This window comes from Theobroma cacao, chromosome 3, assembly GCF_000208745.1.
Source record: "Theobroma cacao cultivar B97-61/B2 chromosome 3, Criollo_cocoa_genome_V2, whole genome shotgun sequence".
Classification (NCBI taxonomy): Eukaryota; Viridiplantae; Streptophyta; class Magnoliopsida; order Malvales; family Malvaceae; genus Theobroma; species Theobroma cacao.
The window spans coordinates 36,182,148-36,203,093 of NC_030852.1; the positions used below are offsets into that span (position 1 = coordinate 36,182,148).

Below are 20,946 nucleotides of genomic sequence, written 5' to 3' on the forward strand. Positions count from 1 at the left end.
TAATAATATTGTAAAAATGCTTGGAGATGTTAAAAATAGAAATTAATGTGAAATAATTTAACTTGTTTCAATCGACAACAAAAAGTTTGAAAAGTGGATTTTTTTTTTATAATTCAGGTCGAAAAGTAATTTTTTCTTTTTATAATTGAAGTCGAAAAGTGAATTTCAATCCTTGTAAGGTACAAGAGCAAATATATATATATATAATATATATTATGCTGAATTGGCAAGTATCACAACCTCATTGCATGGGATGTTAATTGTTAAGCAATCAAATCATCATCTAACCTCCTTCATCCCATTACTATTTCTCTCCATCTAAAATTATCGTGTATATACACTTTGACATAGTTTTATAATAATCCACATAAATCTCATTCTTCTAATCTTGAATGTTTCTACTCAACCTACAAAGTTGCATCCCTAGAGTCTTCCTCGCTCTTTTCACCTTTTGCCTTTTTGATGATCCATCGACAAGTATAAAGTTCTCACATCATATTAATAATCACTCATACATGCAAAGCTAATTAACTTACACAAATTCACATATGCCATACTCATATATACAACTACCAAAAAGAAAAAATAAATAGTAAATCATATTAGAATAATTGATTATGGGTGGCAACTAGAGAAGATTTAGAACAAATAATTTATTTGATTTGTAGAATTGAAAGTTTTTGAAATGCATATGTACACACACAAAAGAAAAAAAGAATATTATGGACTCTAACTAAATATTCCATTAATCATTTTATTATATCTTTCAACATTTTAATTCATCATAATTTGATTATTTTATTTAAATTGTTAGAGTAATTGTTTTTGTTTTTTTTTTATTTCTTTTTAAATTTGAAAAAAATTCAAACCAAGTTTGAAATATGTCAGGGAAAATGAAAATGAAAATGGAAGGTGTAATAAGCGATGTAGGACGTGTCAGATGGCAATTGGCGGAGAGGTACAAGTGGGTGTGGATCCACCTGCACTCCAAAAGGAGAAAGGGGAAAGCCGAAGACAAAATTCATCCCCAAATACAGGCAGAGAAGACGCCATGCCATGTTCTCTTCCACAACATAACATATTCGCTTAACATTACGAAGCAATCCTCTCACTATTTTCGTGTCGCCCTCGCACTCCCACTCGCGGAGGCAGTGGCACTTGCTTGCTTCCGACTCCTTTCCGTCCCTTTTTCCCCCCAGCTGGAAAAAGAAAAATGCCTTTTCACCTTAAACGCTATTTTCAACACGTAATGACCCTCCAGATCTGAATTCGTTACATTGCTCTCTAGAGGTAGAGCTTGTAATTAGTTTGAGTGCCTTTCAAGCACTGGGTTGGGATGGGATGCTTCCTTCAGAAATCACAAATCGCAATCAGAAATTACCGGTGTGGCAATGACGTAATTTTTGGCTGATTTTTCCGTTTCTTCTTCTTCTTTTTCCTTTTTGGAGGCTGAACGAAGCAGATGGGATCCGGTGGGAGCAAGGGTTCTTGCAGAGGAGGAGGAGCTGCATCTGCATCAGCATCCTCATCGTCTTCCTCGTCGAGCGGTGGCCGCAGGGGGAGATCTAAGGGGAAGAGTAGAGTTTTCCAGTCCTCTTGTCTAGGAGCGCCATCTGGATCTGCTGACCCCGACTTCGACCACCAGGTCCGTCGCTTTTATCTTTTCTTTTTGTTTTTTTTTCCCTTTTCTTCCTTTTTCTTGAAAATGAAATTCGCTTTTTCAGGTTCTTGATCAACGGAATAAAGGCTATGCTTCTAATTTCACTAACCTGAACCGGAACCTGAGAGAATCGGAGCCGGAGTCGGATGAGGTTAAAAGAGAATGTTACAGAAAGGTTAAAGGTGAAGCGGCATCTGACGATGAAATGCCAATGCCATGCATATCTTCGAGCGATGTAGATATAGGTGCCTCGAGAAGTGGTAGCAGCTCTGGCCGAGCAGCCGCAGCAGCTTCTTCTGCGCATCACTCTCCTTCTCGCTGCCTCTCCGGCTTTAGCTTCCTGCCGGGTAACGTGAGCTTCAGATTAAGCAGAGCTAATAGTTTGGGGTCGTCTAGAGCGTATCCTGTTTCTCCTACAAGTATTGCAATGTTGAACCATGATGACAATTCGGGGACAGTTGAACCTCAGCAACTTCCTCATAATTCTTCTTCTGCTCGCAATGCAAATTTACACTCTCCCATAATCTTCAATGATGCGGATAGGGATAGGGATAGGGATAGGCGTGTTGGAGTTGGAAGTCGAGAGCCTGTTGAAAGGAATGTTCGTTTTAGCAGAACCTTAAGTGTCGGAAGGCTTCGTGACCGTGTTCTTCGTAGAGCTTCCTTATCTGATCTAACATTCTGCCCTTTGCAACAAGACAGACAACTTACTAATCAAACTCAGGCACTTGGAGGAGACAGAGACACACGGCACTCAGCTACCCCTTCATCCACCACCACCAACACTTCCGCTCATACTCCCTCCATTATATCCCACAACTCCATCTTTAACATTCAGGACCATGAGGTTGAAACTTCACGATCAAGAGAAGCCAGGTATCATGATTTGCTCGAGCACAGATCCAATTTCCTTGAAAGGAGGAGAAGAATACGATCTCAGGTTTGTAATCTTCTTGCACCCAACCCACTACTCTTTTTAATTTAATATTTAGTGATTACAGAACAACCTAAATGGCATCTCATTAACCTTTTTAACTATATTTTCTTTATTAAGAATTAGAAATATAACAATTTCTTAGGCTAAAGTTTGTCCTGGGGCTTTATTCCCATCTAATTGTCATCTGCCCCTTCTTTTGGTGTTGCCTGCATTCCTTTCTGCCATAGGTCGATTGAATATTATCCATCTCAATGAATGCAGATACTTGTCTGTTTATATTAGTTACTGACCCATGAACTGCTGTAGGTTCGAGCTCTTCAACGGCTGGGAAGCCGTTTTGAGAACTTGTCTGGACATGAGAGGTCTTGTATTTTATCTGGTCAACATAGAACTGGTCGATGCACATGTCGTGTAAATAATCGGGATTCCAATTCAAACGATGACACCAGTGCTAGGGCTAGCATATCCAGAATTGTTATGTTAGCTGAAGCTTTATTTGAGGTAATTTTTATTTCTTATTGCCTTTTCTGGGTGACCCTTCCTGCTACTTTCTCTTTGCACCTATCTCTTGGAGTTAAACTTTTACGTATTTTAATTAGGTTCTAGATGAAATTCACCAGCAATCTGTGGTTTTATCTTCTCGGCCTTCTGTGTCTTCAATTGGATCTGTTCCTGCACCTAATGAAGTTGTGGAATCACTTCCTGTCAAAGTATACACCAAGTCACACAAACTTCAGAATGATGAGGCTGCACAGTAAGTATATATGTTCCTCTGCTATCTGATAGATTTATACCATTAGTGAAGCTGTATTTTTCATTTGATTAACTTGTACGGGTATAACTTTGACAATTATTTTATTAGTTTTCAAGTGTTTTTTTTTTTATTTGAGTGACTTAATCTGAAATCATGTTCGTAGACATCCCATGTATTCAGGAAAAATCAATCAAACACTACATACCAATTACCTTGGGGTTTGAGGCCTGCATTGTGTCAGTCATTTTTATAGCATAATGATACTCTGTATTTTGTTGGTTATCTTTGTGATTTCAGGTAGTAGTTGATGTAAACTCATTCTTTCTTCTACTCCCCCACTCCCCTCTTCCCCTCAACCTAAAAAAAAAAATTCTTGTCGATCCTGATCTCTTTAATTTTGTCCTCTTCTTTAGCAGTAGATATCTTTTGCTTCAACTAAAATAGTGCTTTAGGAGTAGGGTAGGCATTGCAGTAAATAATGTGTTCCATCAATTTGTATGAAAGTTATTGATTACATCTTTACAGTTGTGGTAGTTGTAGTGGTGTGAACATGGATTTGAAAATGTGAGGTGAGCATGACATATTCTTCTCTTGCCATAAGAAGAGGTCGAGGCAAAAATTTAGGTTCAACTGAAAAATGGATATGAAAATGTACAGATAACATGGATGTAACTGGAGATGTCAAATCAATTACTATAAGTATCTAGAATATAATAGTTTAGATTCCCATGCTAATTATATTTATTTCTCATCCTTCAACATCAATGTCTCAACTTCAAAACTTCAAACCTGCTAAGTTACCTGGCTAGAGGTTAATGATTCTATTCATCTTGAAACCAATACTAATGGAGGAAATTGGGGGAACTTGAGATGGAATTTTAATCAGACTTAGGTATCATTTTATCTGTAAAAACATATAAAGAAAGGTGTGTGTGTGTGGTGGGGGGGGGGGGAGATATTTCGTTTCTAAGGGTCCTAACCCTTTAGCATGCTTACCTCCATATTAATTAGCATGCAATCAGGCTTTTGTTTTGTCCTAATTTTTTTATCTTTTATTTCAATAAACAGATGTTACATATGCCTTGTGGAGTATGAGGAGGGGGATAGCATGCGGATATTGCCTTGTAATCATGAATTCCACAGAGCTTGTATAGACAAGTGGCTCAAGGAGATTCACAGGTATAAGATGGATACCTATTATTGCAATTCTTTTTATTTTGATGTGATTTGTAAATATGTGGTTAACAGTATGTTAGACAAAATAGACACATCTTGCCAATGGCATTTTGGTCAAATGGCATCTCTTCCTCTGAAGGATAGCATCATGGAGTGCATGCTACATGTTAGGTTATCATTAAGAATAGCGTAGTGGAACAGAACAGTCAAATAAGACTTAAAAACTCATTTTGATGATATTCCCCTTATTGAAATTGAGAGAAATGAATTTTGTCTGTTGTATGGTGATACAACAAATATGAAACAGTCAAAGGATGATACTGACATGACATATGGCGTATTGGTCCTAGAGCCTTTGGAATGGCATCCAGGTGCATGCACTACTTTTTCCTACCCATCAACCTACCCCTTACTTTCCATCTTTGTAATTTTTATTAAGTGAGCTGTTGATTGCTACCTAATCAAAGGCATTTTCATCCTTTATATGTTTGTGAAGGATTCGCCACACTTTCTTGCCGCCTAACCTGGTGGTGGAATGTATGGGGAATTAGATTCTTTTGTTTCATTAGAATAACATTAATAGATCCGCAAGGCCACACCAATTTAATAAGGGAACTAATTCTTTCTGGCTATTAATATCTTTGAATAATTGCCATAATCAATACTTTCTTGTTTTATATCAACTTTCTTTTAACTACTTTTGGCTAGATAGAGCCCTGCCTTATTGCTATGATTGACACTTTCATTGTGTAACCTTTGGAACGATTGCTAGAAAACCTTGTAAACTTTTCCTTTTAGCAAGGTTGTTTAAATTCACTTGGCCAAAATGAAAACAGAAATATCATATACTTTTTGACCTTCAGTCAACAGTTTTCCTTATCCCTAACAGTGAGCTGGAAGTTAATGTTACAGCTTCTGTACCACTTGCATGCATGAATATCTTTAACAAACACCCTCACAGGCTTTGCCTGTTTGTAGTAATGACCTATTTTTTTCAAACTTTGAAAATGGCAAGGTTCTGTTGAGTTTGGAAAATGTTTTTCATTTTCCATCTCCATTTTTACTTTAATATGATCAAATAAAATAAGGTACATCAACTAAATTTGGAAAATTAGAAAACTAGGGCAGTTAAAAAGGTGGAAAACAATTTAAAATAGCTTTCTAGAAACTTGAAAACCAGGAGTTTCAACATTTTGTGATTTACTTTATTTGTTGGTCATGTTTAAGTAAAAATGGAGACGGAAATCTGAAAATGGATAACTTTTCTGAAGCTGAACTGGCCCTATGTTTCCTATTGAATGCCATCTTGTATGGTGGCATTAGTTTTCTTTCTTTTCCTTTCACCTATTGTGGATGCTAATCCATTTGGCAATAAAAGGTTTTACGGATGTCTAGACACTTTGCTGACTTGTTTATGGTTTGCAGGGTATGCCCTCTTTGTCGTGGGGATATTTGCAGACCTGATTCGTTGCCTGCAGAGAACTAGAGGTTTCGGTTTTTCTCCATACTTGCTGAGGAGCATTGGCAACTGTTGGAGATTGTAAGGTTTTAACCATGGAAAAGATTATTGGTGACAAGAAAAGGAAAAAGAGAGAAGGGAACCAATAATCTTGAGCCTAATGCTTTAGGATGTTGAGTCTTTTTCTGCCTGCATGTACTTTATCGTGGGTGGTTGATGACCACTTTTGGGTGCAGAATAAAGATCATTTAGGTTGGGAGAAATGGGCTGAACTTGCAATTTGTACAACTCAGCTGGGAAGGAAAGGACAAAGTGGAGGAAGGGTTTGTATTGGTTGAAGAGTGGAGAGGGATGGAGAAGAAATTCATTGTTCATTTTGTTGGTTGGTTGCTTTTTTTTACCTTACGAAGAAATATATTATTTACTCATATGCTCGACAAAATATCCTTGAGCAGATTACTAAATCTTCGACTCATCAGAAAGATGACACCATCACACTCTAATTTTTCCTTCTTTCTAGAAAAAACAAAAAGAAAAGAAGATGGCTTCAGTTGTGGTGTGTGGTACTCAAATCAACCGGGGCTGTAGCTGTACGTATCATTTATGGGTGAAGCGAGCAACCATGTCTCACAAAGTGCACAAGCATCTCCTGTGTTTTACCGTGAAAGGCTTAAAGCTATTAGTAATAGGTTGCAGGTTGACATCCCTCTCAGACTAGGTAGTATTAGCATACCATTTGGCGACCATAGGGAAACAGAAATGTCTTCTTTTGGAATGAGCAGAAAGGGAAAGGGAAAGGGATGGCATGCACGCTACTCTTTTGGTATTTTCCACACAAAGGCAAACATCAGTGTCTTGCTCAGGCTGCGGAAGCGGAAAACTATAAAACAGAAAGCACTCTGGCAAATCTTAGGCAGCTGCAAATTGTTGGACGTATCTGATCATTAGCTAACTAAGAGTCTAGAAGTAGATGCCATGTCCAGTTTCAGATTGGCTTTCCCTCCCCCATTCATATTATCACATCATTTAGCACCTGATTGGATGCCTCCCCTAACTAAGACCCAAACATGGTAACAGCACTAGTTAAGTTGCCATTGCATTTACTTTGCAAGTCCGAAATCAAAATCTAAACCGCCATTGGTCAACTGACTACTACTTTCATCTTCATTGTATGGATTCGGGCAGCGCTATACTTGGTCATATTCCAGCATATACATACTGCAAACTAGCATTTCATCATTGGCCATTTGACTTACCCCATCAACGTTTGCTGTTTTGATGCAAGTCAGACCCCTTCTCAGCTGATGTTGAAATTCAGCGTATCACACACAAATGGGCACCCCAGTCTGAACACATGATTTCTACAACTTGCTTCCAACAATTAGTCGATTTCTGTCACACGTTCATCAGATATTGTCCATGTCATTCTCATTAATAGTCATATCAAAACAAGGCCACTGGAAAGAAATACAAAGAAAATGCACACAACTTGCCAGTCCTTATAACTCAGAAACTTACAATTAATCCACTAAGGAAGCCACGGTTAAAGGTTTCTTCGACTCAACAGCCAAACAAGTTGATCAACAGACACCATAGCACGAGATGCTGAGCCAATTGACCCATCATATCTGACAAAAGTGGATCACAAGTGAAATCCCAGTTTGATATTAAGAAACTACACATTCAAGAGCTCTTACATCATGCAAAACACAATTCACTTAGTGCGAATAACAAGTGAAGATGAGCACACTTACAGTGCAACCAAGAGAAACGTGGATGTCTGCATGACGATAGCACCTTCGCCAGTAGATTTGGATGTGTTCAGGCACCTTGCACAGAACCAATTCTCTTGAATTGATGTAACCATGTCTGTCATCGATATATCACCTTCCAAACTTTAATGGCTTTATACTTATTATTGAAAATAGACTTGTTACTAAAACCAGACACGAAAATTTAATGATTTACGCTTTTAAAAAAAAAATTTAATGATTTACTGCTGACATGCCTAGAAATAGAAACAACAATTTATGAACCCAACATATCCAATATTGCACACAAAACCACTGGTCCAGAATGCTAATCTAACAATGATTATATTTATAAACTTTCTTTAGTCTTTGCTTCCTTTATATGCTAAAGAATAATCCAGGAAAGTAGATTCTGCTTGGAACAAAAGAAAGTCAAATTTGAGAGCTGCAACTAGCCAAAACAAGTCAGTTGCCTATTCAAAGCCTGGCTGTGAGCGAAAGATAAGCGAAGCACCACTTACCTCCTTTCTCTACACAAAATAACATGGATCCACATGCCAAAGAAAAAAAAAAGGGAATTCTGAACATTTTTCTGCCCAGAATGTTTGGATGTAAACAATCAAAAAGCTACTGAAAAGAAGCAAAAGATAGCAAAATGACAGTCATTTATTGAAAAATCAAGGGAGCAAAAATAAGAAATTTAACTTGCAACTCTTTCTCTCTCTTATCCTAACCCAAATAGAAATGTCATTTAAGGAATTCATATGATTTATTCAACGCATTAGCAATCCAGAAAATGTACTCCATGAATCTATACTACATATGGATGCATAAAATATGTATGCATGCAAGGCACAAAATACCAGATGCACAAAATTGTATGTGCACAAAATTTACTTCTTGTATTTTCCTAGGAGCGAAATTTCCTGTGCACATGCACAAAATTGTACTAGTACTTTAAAATGATGAGCAAAGCAACAATTTTGGAGAAAGTGTAATTTCATACTGACATATTTAGCTTTCAACAAATTTATAATTTAAAAAAAAAAGGTCTGTAGGTAGCAAATTACATTGGTTATGCCCAATATTGAAAGTCTCTGTCTGCAGTTTGTTGCGCTTGATGAAGCTGACAAATTGACTCAATTCAATGGGGTTGATCTTTATTCCTTCCTGTTCAGCACTGTCAGACAAATCACCATATTCAGTTTTCTAAACAGAATAAATATCTTGGCAAAGAGAGAGGTATGATGATGACCATAATAGTATAGAACATGAAACATGTTTCTTTCACTTCTATTCAATTTATATATTCACAAAGCAACATGAGATGAACAAAGGAGTTTCCTTTCCTGTCACTTGAGAATGTCAAACCATTCCTCTGGCACACACCATTGATACATTACCACTGGCTAAGAGTGTCAGAAAATATACCAGCCACAGATAAACAATGTAATAACTTCAAAACCCATATTGACTTGATAATAACCAAGAAGCACAAGGAGATAACCTCAAGTTAGATTATGCCAGAAAGAAGACACTTACAAATCAGAATTGTTAAACATGTTTTGACACAGAGGGCAAACACATTCATAGGAAAAACTACCTTGTTTGTGCTCTAAATTATTAAATTTGTAAAGCTATTAACAAAACATAAACCAACAAAAGCAGGCAGCAGCATTGTTTTCAAAAATGAAGATTAGGAAAAGAGGCGGATTAAAAAAACTACTGGGTATTATTAAGGCATGGTTGACCAGCAGACAGAAGCCTTGATTGATGAAATTAAGGCTATAGCCTATAGGATGTGAAAATTTAAACCGCCAATGAGCAATCTATGATTTCATGAGACTCTGGAACGTAACTTACATGGTAGACAACAAACGAGAGGGTCTGAGCGGATCATAATTAATCAGCATCGCAGCCTTCAATGGCTCACCTACAATTTCGAACAAGCAACATCTGCAGCCCCCAATCGAAATTATATGGTAAAAGTAAGGAATGAAAAGTGTTGAGATTATTTTACCAGAAGAGCCAATATTGCTGGACGCCCACTTGTCCCAAGATTTTTGTACAAAAGCCCAATCCATTGCACCTCGAACCTAATCAGTAGTCAACACGAAAACAACAGCTTATGCAAATACGCTGATAAGTTGAAGAAAGAACACAAGAGAAAGAGAACCCAGATTAACTAGGTAGATTCGTGCTTCCCCTGGGAATGATAATGCAAAAAGAAAAAAACAAGTTCCCAGAAGAGGAAATCTGAAATCTGAAATCTGAAATGATGAGTGAAAAACGAAGATAAAGGGAAATCGGTATAATTGGAGAAGAACCAAATGCAGGTGGGGAAGAAAAGGCGCTTTCTTTGTATTATATGTATTGTATAGATTCAGGGATGGCTTACTTTCCCTCTTTGATTCGTAATACGAAAAGTGGAGTCTCTCAAGTCACAACAAAAGCAAATACCAAGGTACCAAAGGCCTGTGCTTTCTCTCCCCCTAAAGGAAAAGGCCGCATCTCTCTCTCTCTCTCTAAAAAAAGAAAAACCCCAATGGTGGCCACAGTACGAATACTAGCACATGGTTTGAATTTTATTCTTATATTTTTAAATTTCTTGGCTTTATAATTTTCAAAAGTTGAAATGGACCTCCACATTGTTTTTGCATTTACCAATAAAGAGCATGGTTCCCTTCTAACTTACGTTCCGCCACGCGTCCCAGTGTAAACCGTATTTCGAGGGGTCCTGTCATTGGCTGGCTGCCGTAAAAGCACAAACATACTAGTAAAAATCTAGGATCAATTTATTTTTATTAAGTGTATCATAAGTGGCAACTACATTACAAGATTGCATAAATAAGACTAGAAGTAATGATGCAAGTTCAAACAACTTGTAGCCTTGCTTCTGAGATTATACACTTGAATAATTTTGAAAAAAACAACAACCCAGATAGGGAGTGATGGGATTAGCTGCTGGGAGACATGAACCATAGATATGCTTCGATTTTATTAAATTATTACGGCATCAGAAACAAAGTCTATATATCTGGGAGTTGTGACTCAGAATCAGTGTTCTGGCAAGTGGGGTTGCAGGGGTAAGGGCAGTCTATCTTTTGGACGGGACTCCGCTCATAATACCAGTCCCCAACAGCCTTCGCGATTTTCTGCACCACATAATAAATTTTCAATCACAAAGAAAATGAGTCAAGAGCTAAAACGGCCAACAAAATCCGAGAAAGTAACTACAAGGGGGGGTGGCAAATGAAGGAATCTCTTACCGTGTTACCCACTGCAGGGGAATTGTTGCTTGACCATGTTATCTGCTTTCCTGCTTGACAGTGGGCATAGCAGGAGTCTATAAACATTCCTCTAGACGAAGAGTTGCCAGCTCCGGTTAGGGCACTTAAGAATTGTGCCCTGAAATCTGATATAAGAAAAGAACAATTTTCCTTTATTTATGCTGAATTTCATTCAGGACGTAAATAACTTTCTACCCTTTTAGGGAGGACTGCAAAAGAGCTCGAAATAGTATTGAACTAATCAAGATTAACTACTTGAAGCATTGTCTTAAGTTTAGCAGTCACCTTGGATGATTTTGAGCTGTCCAGGTGTACACTTCTTTAGATCAAGCTTGCAGCTTTTCCACGCCTTACCAGAGTCAGCAGCAGTAGGTGCCAAAATATTCTTGATCTGATGAATATAGTTACCATGTGAATTAGAGTTCACCGTAGGAGAATAAAGTATGATATTCTTCATATGCTAATTGCAAATAAGAAATTGAGATAACGGCTTTAGCATTATGATACTTTCACAAAACACATACTATTAAACAGCAAAAATTTAAGTTATCTTTACTAACTCGGCACCCAAGCTGCAAAACTTGGCTCTACCTAATACATGTCATTTATGTCACAGTATGTAAGGCCCTTGTCAAACTGAGAGCTCCACGTTGAGGTTCCAGGTAGAGATGGAAGTTATTTTTCCTTTTCCACGATTCCATTCCTTAGGTTTTTTTTTCCAATGTTTGATCATATGGAACTGTAGCATGCAAGAAGCCTAGCTCTCTCAATTGATTGTGAGCATATTATAATTTTTGGTATATATAGTAACATCAAAGAAGATTACTGTCATGTTGGTTCAATTGTCATGTTTTTATTAAAAAACAAAAATCTTGAGAAGCAGAAATATGCTGACCTGCCAGGAATCATAAGCTGCATTTATGAAGAAGATTGGTGTTTGCATAGTTTGCACCACGTACTGTGGGAAGAAACACTGCAATTTTTTGCAAAGAATAATGGTGAGAGTGAAGAGGAAGTGCAGAAGATCAGAGATGCTATTGTTTTTTCTTTTGATGGAGAAGATGCTATTATTATGGTATCAAAATAGCCACACATACCAACTCTGGTTTCATACTCATTCTTGAAGTGCAAGATGCTGGCAAATTCTTAACAGATCCCTGCACAAAGACATTACATTTATAAGACATTTATTACATATCCATTTCTGTCTTGTTTGAGAAAAAGAAAATGCCTTTATGAACAATTCTTATCTCACATTAATCATTAAAAATCTTAAATAAAGTTCATAAAAGAAAAAGAAGAAGAAAATGGGAGAGAGAATAGAGACAGTACATGTAATTTAGCCACTTGGCTATAGAAATTTTCAATGTGCTGCCCCCCAGAAACATCCTTCCTGCCACAAATAAAGAATTCTGTAATGTTAAATTGGAGAAAATACAACTATTTTAAAGATTTTCTGCCATTGTTTCAGATATAATTAAGCTCAAGGCACAAGTTGCTTCATCTGAACTTACGCATGAATGAAGAAGCCAGCATCTGAAATGCATTTTACTTTAGTTGCAGCCGGAAGGAGAGCTCGGAATCTGTCACAGTGCAAAATTGAAGCCAATCCACCAGCAGAACAGCCTGAAAGAATAGCCTATAACAAACAAATTCCAACAAGTTATCAGCAAGTAGAATAAGTAATAGTAAAAAGTTAATGAATGAATTACCAAAAATCAAACAAGGCCTTACGTTCTTAGCATTTCTCATTCCTTTTGCTAATAGATCTTCAATGATAGCTTCCCAAATTCTATTTCCTCGGAAGAACAGATTATTAACCTGATCGTATCACCATTAGTTTAAGAACCAGAAAATGCAAGGAAAAGATTCATGTATATGTTTTCTCGATAATTCAAATAACTTACTGGTGCCTCCACATCGCCTGTGAATGATGATCCATCACAGTACCTAACCTTAATCCGATTCCAGTTGTAGAAATCTACATGTTCAAATAAAATAAGTCTGTCACTCTGTTAGGATGAAAGCATCCGCTGGTGGAACTAAACTAGAGGGAAATTTGTCTAATCCTACCTGGATTGGATTTTTGCTGGCTGCTCAAAAGTCCAGAGAAACCAAATTGCTTGACCATTTGCTCTGATGAGCCTAAATCAGTATTCCTACGAGAAAGGCACCTTTCTACATCTTCACACCATCCTCCACCCTGTCGGAGTCATGCAAAACACATAATTAGATTAAAGCAATGCTGTCATTGTTATTGATCGTGACTAAAGCAAAGCTGTCTTCCTTTTCTTTTGAGATGATTAACTAAAAGCCAACTTTTTTTAAAAGTTAAAGCCTTTCATATCAGTAAACACACAAGCAATGGGGTGTAAGAAAAGGACTCACCTCCATGTGAACCAACCAATTATTAACCCCAGCGCCAGAGCCCGGGTCGAAATGGTAAGCAGGTGGGCTCCCATCCAAACAAACTGCCCGACACAGAAATGGTATATCAAATATACTAGTGGTGCTAGCACAAATACATTAAGTAGCTCACGAAACAGATGAAAAAGAAAAGGGGGTGGGGGGGGGGGGGGGAGAGTAATCTCTTACCAGCTCCTTTTGCTACAGCATTCTGCAGATAAGTAATTCCTACGCTACCGCCTTCTGCTTTCAGTAATATCAGCAAGCAGCAAACGAGAAGACTTAACCATTGGCCTAATCTTGCACCAAGCATCCTGCCGCAATACTTGTACTAATCACGAAGTAAGCGTAATCAGGGAAAAGGAAATAGAGATGGCCAAATATTATAAATTTAAAAGGCTGCTTCTGGCTATAATTTTGTTTTCCCAGCACAAGAATATGGAAATGTAAAAGATGCTACATACACCCATTCTACATTATTAGTAAAGCATCATCCAAACATTAACCATCAGATTAAACCAGCAATTATCAACACCATCATAAGCTGCAGTTAATTCCAACCACACATCACCATCATCATCTCATCTCTGCTCTGCCCAGGCGCCCCCAAGGAAATAAAAGGGTGAGAAACACTCACTTGATCTCGTTATCGTCATTAATAATATTCACGTTTTGCGATAAGTATCTACCTATAAAGACAGTTGGCCACATAATAATAATAGTTTGGTTCTTGTTCTGACACAATCAAAGTCTAGGGGTCAAATGTTAAACCAAAATATACAAAGTAATACGAATTTAACACTATTTAAAAAAAAAATGGAATGGATCACTGCTAAAGAAGCATAATGAAGATCGAAACAACTCAGGAAGACACTAATGCTATAAGTAGTAGCAGCACTACTTTTTTTTTTTGGTTAAAAAAAATAGTAACCTTTAAAATTTGACCAAAGAGTAAGAAATCCATAATGCTGTCTGTGGGTGGCGGATGGTATATATTCATGTTAGTTAAAAAACCAAAAGGTAAGGACCAAAACAGCTAATCAAAGCTAATAATGAATAAAATAGAATTATTAGTCAAAATTCAAAAAGAAAAAAATATCGTATAAGTTTTATTTATGAAGGGAAGGGAAGGGAAGGCGGTGGAATTGGGTTGAATCATCGTTGAATGCCCAAATGGCCAACACCGAATCGGCGACAGGAACAACATCTCCTCCGTTTGTTTTGCAAATATTAGAAAAACATTTGTGGTATGAAAGGAATAAAATAAAAGGGCATGGGTCAAAGTCACTACATCTCATCCATTATTTTGTTTTGCGTGTGAAAAATAATAATATTGAACCATTTGTCCCAAACATAACCATGTTACTCATTCAAAAACCAATCAGATTTTCCATTGGACCGGGACCGGAGCAGCAGCACGGCACTCGCCAAACCTTCCGCTCCCCGGAACTGAAACAGCGGGATGGAAAACTTTTCCATTCTAAAGACCACACCATTGTCCTTCACCTTCATCTTTTTTCTCTTGCTTCGCTGTCTGCCTGTCTGTGTCATCCTCACCCAGCACCCATGGCCAGGAAGGATGATAGTAAACTAGTCCTAATAATAATAATACCCGTAAATGTAATATGTTAAAAAACACACACACACACTAGTTTCTAAGATTCAGGACCCTTGTGCTGAAGATTTTTTCTAGTGCATTTATTTTTATTTACAATGGAAGCTTACCTTGAGGGTGGAGAGCGGAGAAATGAGACGTATACAGTACAGCTTGAGACCCTGACGACGTCCTAATAATTTTCCAGCTGATCCGTTCAGCTACAAATTGTATGTATTTCTTTTTCTTATCAGTTGTACAAAACTAAAAGCTTTTGCTTTGTGAGCGACCGCTGAAGCTGATTCCTTGTATATTTATAGGCCTTGTCGGATCTATGCTTTTCTCCCTGTCCGCTAAGTGCTAACGCGTGCCAACTAAGCAGAAAAGGCAAAGTCCACAGTTTTACGTGTCGGTGCGCTCATTAAGTTAACTTGTTCAAAGTGCCTGCCGAATTGCGGATGCCTCATAGTGTCTTAAAACTGTTCATTGTTCGATTCCAATTTCCAAGCCAGCCACTGTGGTAAATGCTTCGACTTTACCACCAAGGAAAGCACACTACTTTATTAGCTACCCGGGAATTCAACTCACCCAAGGTAACCCAGGATTCCTAATTGGCTGTACGATAAAAAGGAAATCTTTTTTATTTTAAACTGACATTTATCACAACATTACGTATTGAATTGGTTTGCACTAAATACTATTACTACTATTTCTAATGTAACTCTCAACCTAATCTTTTTATTCTTTACTACTTGGAAAAAGGCTCTTCTGTTCCCTACTTCCCTGGTCTCAGCCATTGGTTCGGCTTCTAATATTCCCCCACCACCACGTCGCATTCTAGAAAAAGCCATACCTTTCTCCTATCAATTGGCCTACGTGTGCTGTTTGCTTGCGTTGCGTCTGACTGATTAAACTCAGAAAAGAAAACAATATAATAGAATCAATGTCGGCTCTATAAGCGGACAGCAATCGTGTATGTATATATATTGCTGAAGGAACCTTACCTTTCCCCTTCATGGCTGTAATAATTCAACCATCTTCCGAACTAATTGATTTTTTTCTTTGTAATAAATAATTATGCTCACCATCAGAGTAAAGTTTAGATTGGAAAAAAATTGATTTATTAAGAATAAGAATCTGAATACACAAAGAATGAAGCCACCCAGCACACAAGGTTAGTGCAGTGGTGGTCTATGCTTATTTAGAGGACTTGACCAATCGTAAATTTCATTGCATTCAACCTAAATAATGGTTTCTGTTTATATCTATATGCATATAGAGCTACAAGCGAAGATCTATAAATTGGGGTAGTGATGAGCCGGCTGTTCATAAATGCGGTTGTGGCAAGTGGGGTTGCAAGGATAAGCACAATCTATCTTTTGGAACGGATTCCGGTCATAAAACCAGTCTCCTACTGCCTTGGCAATTGACTGCAAAATACATTTTACCAGAAACACATTCAATGTTATTTTCGACAAGGGAAAGAGCTTAAATAAACTAGACAAGATAATAAGGCATTGGCTTACGGTTTTATTCAACAATGGCGAGTCTGGCATAAGCCATAATCCCTGCATCTCAGTTTGGCAATGGGCATAGCAAGAGTCTATAAACATTCCTCTTGATGAAGACTTGCCTAGTCGAAGCAGTGCAACTAAGAATTGCAACCTGAAGTCTGAAATAGACAAAATTTTGATGAGAGCCCTTAACTAAGTTTTCCAACATCCATTTCTTACCATTTACAAAAGCTATCAGACTATAAACTTCAAACTCTTGTACGCTGTGAACCCAAAAAGAAATTGAAAGCTGCCTAAGAGTCTAAAACAGGGTTATTGAGTCACCTTGCATGGTTTTGATTTGGCTGGGCAAGCAGTTCTTTATATCAAGCTTGCAGCTCTCCCAATAGCCACGGGGATCAGCAATGCCAGGTGCCAAAATGTTTCGTATCTGAATGGAAAGAAAGAATCAGAGATTAGAGAAATAGCAAAAAACAAAGAGATTTTATCTGAAACAGGTGAATGCTATATGGTCGCAGCGGTACATGCAATATTTGGGTATAACTTTGTTTTCTACCATTTCCTTTTCTTTCCAAATTACAGTTAAACTGAAACTATATAGACAAGGAGCGTTTCCCACAAATTTTGATGGTACTCTCATTGCAAACTTTGATTTTGGAAACCAATTAAACAGAAATTCCTAAGTAATAGAAAAGAAAAGGGAAAAAGGGGTTTAACTTTTGCATCACATGTATTTATCGCATGACCTCTACGATACAAAACCGCAATAGACATTAAAAGAGGGTCAACCAAATTTTGGTCTTTGTAAATATGGGAGTTTTGAATTTTGTTGTTCTTGTTCTTTGCTTGGTGCAGCAAGAGAAGGAAACAGGCACTCTGGTTATGTTTCCTTGTCTTACTGACTCTTCCTTTGGTTATAATCTTTTGGGCTGGTGGGGATGTGTTGCCTAAGGGCTTTTTGTAAATGTTTAGGTGGATGGTTTAAGGGTAAGGTTGGGTGCTGGTATTTTTGCCTACCAGTATGTAATCAGAGGGTTAAGACTCTGTTCTTTCCAGTTTTGAACCTCATCTGTTTGTACATGGACACCCTTTCTTTATGAATGAATCTTAATTTAAAAAAAAAAAAATTCCAGTTTTTAAGTCTAGAAATAAGAAATAAGAAACCCTATCTAGTAGGCTATAAGTGGTATGTCAGGCAGGAACTTGAAGCTACCGTCCAGGGATCTACGCGGAAGCTCAAACTTGATAAACAAAGAAATTAAGCAGAAAAAGAACACAGACAAAGCGTCCTGTCATTTTGAGATGAAAGACTAGGCTTGTGCAAAGGATTTGGTCTGAGTTAAATGATACATGAAGATGAAGCATAACTTTATCCAGCTTTTCAAATTTACCACTATCAACAAAGCTGAGTTTCATGGTTTGCAAAGTTGTCTAGCCGGGACAAAATGAGATCAAATGACCAAAGAAAATTGCATTTGTTACATACAATTTCAACTTTGATTTACACGATCATTGTGCTAATCAAAATGAGCTAACCTGCCATGAATCGTACGCTGCATTGATAAAAAAAAGAGGTGTTTGTATTTGCTGCGCCATGTATTCTGGGAAAAAACACTGTAAAATGTAGATGAGTATTGGTAAGATGGACGTTGCAATGGTGAAGAATGAAAACCGAACAGCAATACTTACCAGACCGGGTCTCATTCTTGAAGTGCAGGATGGAAGCAAATTCTTTGCTGATCCCTTCAAGAAAGAAAAAAAAACGTAACAATCAGATGTCCCTTCACCACTACCTGAGCTGGACTAAAAACCAGACTAAGAAGTACTAATTGAAAAAGCTCACAAGTATGAAAACATAAATATTAAAAAGTTAAAAGAACATTCATCTGAGATACGGTGAAAGAAAGAGTACATGTGTTGCAACTAATTGGTTAAAGAAGGCTTCAATATAATGTCCTCCAGACACATCCTTCCTGCAAAAGTAGACTGATAACGTCAAATTGCGTAAAAGAAATATGTCAGCTACCATTTAGACTTCAATACAGTGTCTGGGCAGAAGGTCCTATTAACGAGCTTACGCATTGATAAAATAACCAGCATCTGAAAGACATTTTACTTTAGTACCCATAGGTAGGAGGGCTAGGAAGCTATCACAATGCAGGATGGACGCCAATCCACCAGCTGAACATCCGGAAAGAACAGCCTATACAAAGAAATTTAATTAAACAAATCACTAGTTAACAGAGAATCAGAACAAGGAAAGGCAGGAAATGGTTGACAGATTATACAAAAGCATAAAAAGAATCTTACATTTTCAGCATTTCTCATTCCTTTTGCCAACAGATCCTCCATGACAGCAAGCCAGACCCTCGCACCTCTGAAGTGAAGATTAGTGACCTGATGAAATTTCTAACTGATTAAAAATACATAGAAAGAAAACTATCTCAAGTCTCCCAAGAATCTTCAAGTCCAGCCAAGATTAACAATAACTTACTGGATTGACTGCTGCCACGTCGCCTGTGAATGATGATCCATCACAATACCTGACTTTGACTCTATTCCAATTGTAAAAGTCTGCAAATCCAAATGAAATTCGTTAAACGACTAGCAAACCAAATAAAACATGATGGAAAACTAATTGGAAACCAAGAAGTAATCGAATAAAATATACGTCCGTGCCTGGATTGAATTGATGTTTGTTATTCAATATGCCAGAGAAAGGAATTTGCTTGACCATTCTTTTAGAGGAACCTAAATGAGTATTTTTACGAACCAGGCAACTAGTGACATTATTGCACCATCCTCCTCCCTAAGAATTCAAAGCAAGTGCAATTATCATGAGTAACACCACATAAGGAACTTAAAATTGGTGAGGCCATTATGACATAAAACCAAACTATCAAAGAAGTCAGTTTTCTATAATTAAACTTATAGGATTAAACATAAACTCCTTTCAGTGTCAAACATCACAAAATCAATCAAAACAAAATACTGTTTCATGTTATAAATGGATTTTGAAAAGTGGACAAACCTCAAGCTGAATTAACCAACTGTTAATTCCAGTTCCGTATCCCCTGTCCCAATGGTAAGCTGGCGGGCTTCCATCCAAACAAACTGCAGTCAAATCAGGATTTAAACATAACATGCGATTTACCCAAGCAAAACCAAAGAGGGAAAGAAAAAACGAAAAAAACTGACCAGCTCCTTTCGCTACTGCACTTTGAACATAGGTAATTGGGACGTAAACCCCTTGTGTTTTGAACCACAGCAGTCCCAAAACAAGAAGATGTAACCATTGACAGGATCTTGTATCCACCATTCTGTGCACATCAAACACTTAACATGGCATGGCTAATTGAATTGCGCAACTAAAAATAAAGTCAGACAAAGGGAAACAGAGCACACCAACCAATATACGAAACAAAAAATCAAAAATGAATTGAAAGATAATTTTTTGGCTCACTTAAACAACAGAATGTATATAGTGATATACTGGTAGTGGACAAAGTAACCTGTTTTCCTCAAGATCGCTAATGGAAAAAAGCAAAACCAGGACAGAAGACGATTGATATTCCAACAAAAAAAGTGAATATTGGGTATCAGCTAAATCCTAACAGCAACAGTAGAAAACTAAACTAAAAAAAAAAGAAAAGAAATGAGAACAGCCAATGTGAATCAGCCATCAGATTACGAAATAATCAATGTAAACTGCAACATGGAGCGGCCATTGAACGTAACAATTGAAAACAAGAGAGAAGAAGAGCAGAACAAGACCTGAAGATGGGATGGGACCGCCTTCGGAGAGAATGCGACGGAGTTGGTAATCCAGCTCGCTCCCCGTCCTCAGTCCTCAGAGCATTCGCGTTCCAACTTCCAGGAGAGCAAAAGGAGTCTGAATTCTTAAACCAATACAAAAAACGGGGATATGTGTACAGGAGGAAGAAGACAAATTATGTGAAAAGTGGCCTTTTTTATGAGTGAAAACTGGAAAGTGGAAGTGCTCCCTTTTGTATTGTGTTTGTGGGCTACAAAAAGGACTTGCTGTTTGTGCAGAGAACAGAACCCGAGAGCCGACACTGATCCTCCCTTCAAACTTTTAAAACGCCAATAACAAGAAAAACCCAAAATTACTCTTTCTTTTTTACTCTATTTGTTTTGTTTTTTATTCGGTCAATTTGGGACCCGACTCATGACATCATGCATATGGTCCTCGAAATATATGGAACGGAATGAACCAATCGTAACGGCTTACACGTTACACGTTCCAGGGTTCCACCCTCAGCGAACGGTTTTTCCTTTTTAAAAGAATTTTGAGTTTGTGGTGAATTATAACTTGGATAGATAAAACAAGGATTTTGAATCTATAAGTACTTTTTTAGCTTGGTTTTTTTTTTCAGTTTATTTA

General features: G+C 37.5%; 4 protein-coding genes across 5 annotated transcripts; 1 reads left to right on the forward strand and 3 right to left on the reverse strand.

The window, feature by feature from the left end:
* LOC18606933 lies at positions 976–6,443 on the forward strand. The gene is made up of 6 exons (XM_018117657.1): positions 976–1,645; positions 1,725–2,600; positions 2,904–3,098; positions 3,197–3,351; positions 4,420–4,530; positions 5,953–6,443. The coding sequence occupies exons 1-6, from the start codon at positions 1,463–1,465 to the stop codon at positions 6,011–6,013; spliced, it is 1,581 nt and encodes a 526-aa protein (XP_017973146.1). The 5' UTR covers positions 976–1,462; the 3' UTR covers positions 6,014–6,443.
* On the reverse strand, positions 6,896–10,266 carry LOC18606934. The gene is made up of 7 exons (XM_018117658.1): positions 10,136–10,266; positions 9,758–9,833; positions 9,601–9,670; positions 8,808–8,917; positions 7,741–7,855; positions 7,505–7,614; positions 6,896–7,378 (listed from the first exon to the last, which is right to left on the reverse strand). Exons 2-6 carry the CDS (start codon positions 9,819–9,821, stop codon positions 7,530–7,532), a joined length of 444 nt encoding a protein of 147 aa, XP_017973147.1. The 5' UTR covers positions 9,822–9,833; positions 10,136–10,266; the 3' UTR covers positions 6,896–7,378; positions 7,505–7,529.
* LOC18606935 (pectin acetylesterase 7) lies at positions 10,509–15,331 on the reverse strand. Its single transcript, XM_007040838.2, has 13 exons — positions 15,159–15,331; positions 13,623–13,764; positions 13,416–13,498; positions 13,101–13,230; positions 12,935–13,008; positions 12,762–12,848; positions 12,542–12,666; positions 12,360–12,420; positions 12,125–12,184; positions 11,923–12,000; positions 11,313–11,418; positions 11,007–11,152; positions 10,509–10,892 (listed from the first exon to the last, which is right to left on the reverse strand). Exons 2-13 carry the CDS (start codon positions 13,744–13,746, stop codon positions 10,767–10,769), a joined length of 1,200 nt encoding a protein of 399 aa, XP_007040900.2. The 5' UTR covers positions 13,747–13,764; positions 15,159–15,331; the 3' UTR covers positions 10,509–10,766.
* On the reverse strand, positions 16,126–20,623 carry LOC18606937 (pectin acetylesterase 8). 2 transcript variants are annotated; one of them, XM_007040840.2, is made up of 13 exons: positions 20,316–20,623; positions 19,740–19,861; positions 19,573–19,655; positions 19,221–19,350; positions 19,036–19,115; positions 18,852–18,938; positions 18,620–18,744; positions 18,454–18,514; positions 18,231–18,284; positions 18,078–18,155; positions 16,866–16,971; positions 16,554–16,699; positions 16,126–16,457 (listed from the first exon to the last, which is right to left on the reverse strand). In XM_007040840.2, exons 2-13 carry the CDS (start codon positions 19,858–19,860, stop codon positions 16,323–16,325), a joined length of 1,206 nt encoding a protein of 401 aa, XP_007040902.2. In that variant the 5' UTR covers position 19,861; positions 20,316–20,623; the 3' UTR covers positions 16,126–16,322. The 2 variants fall into 2 exon arrangements, with proteins under 2 accessions (XP_007040902.2, XP_017973882.1); XM_018118393.1 differs by lacking the exon at positions 20,316–20,623 and having other exon boundaries at positions 19,740–19,892.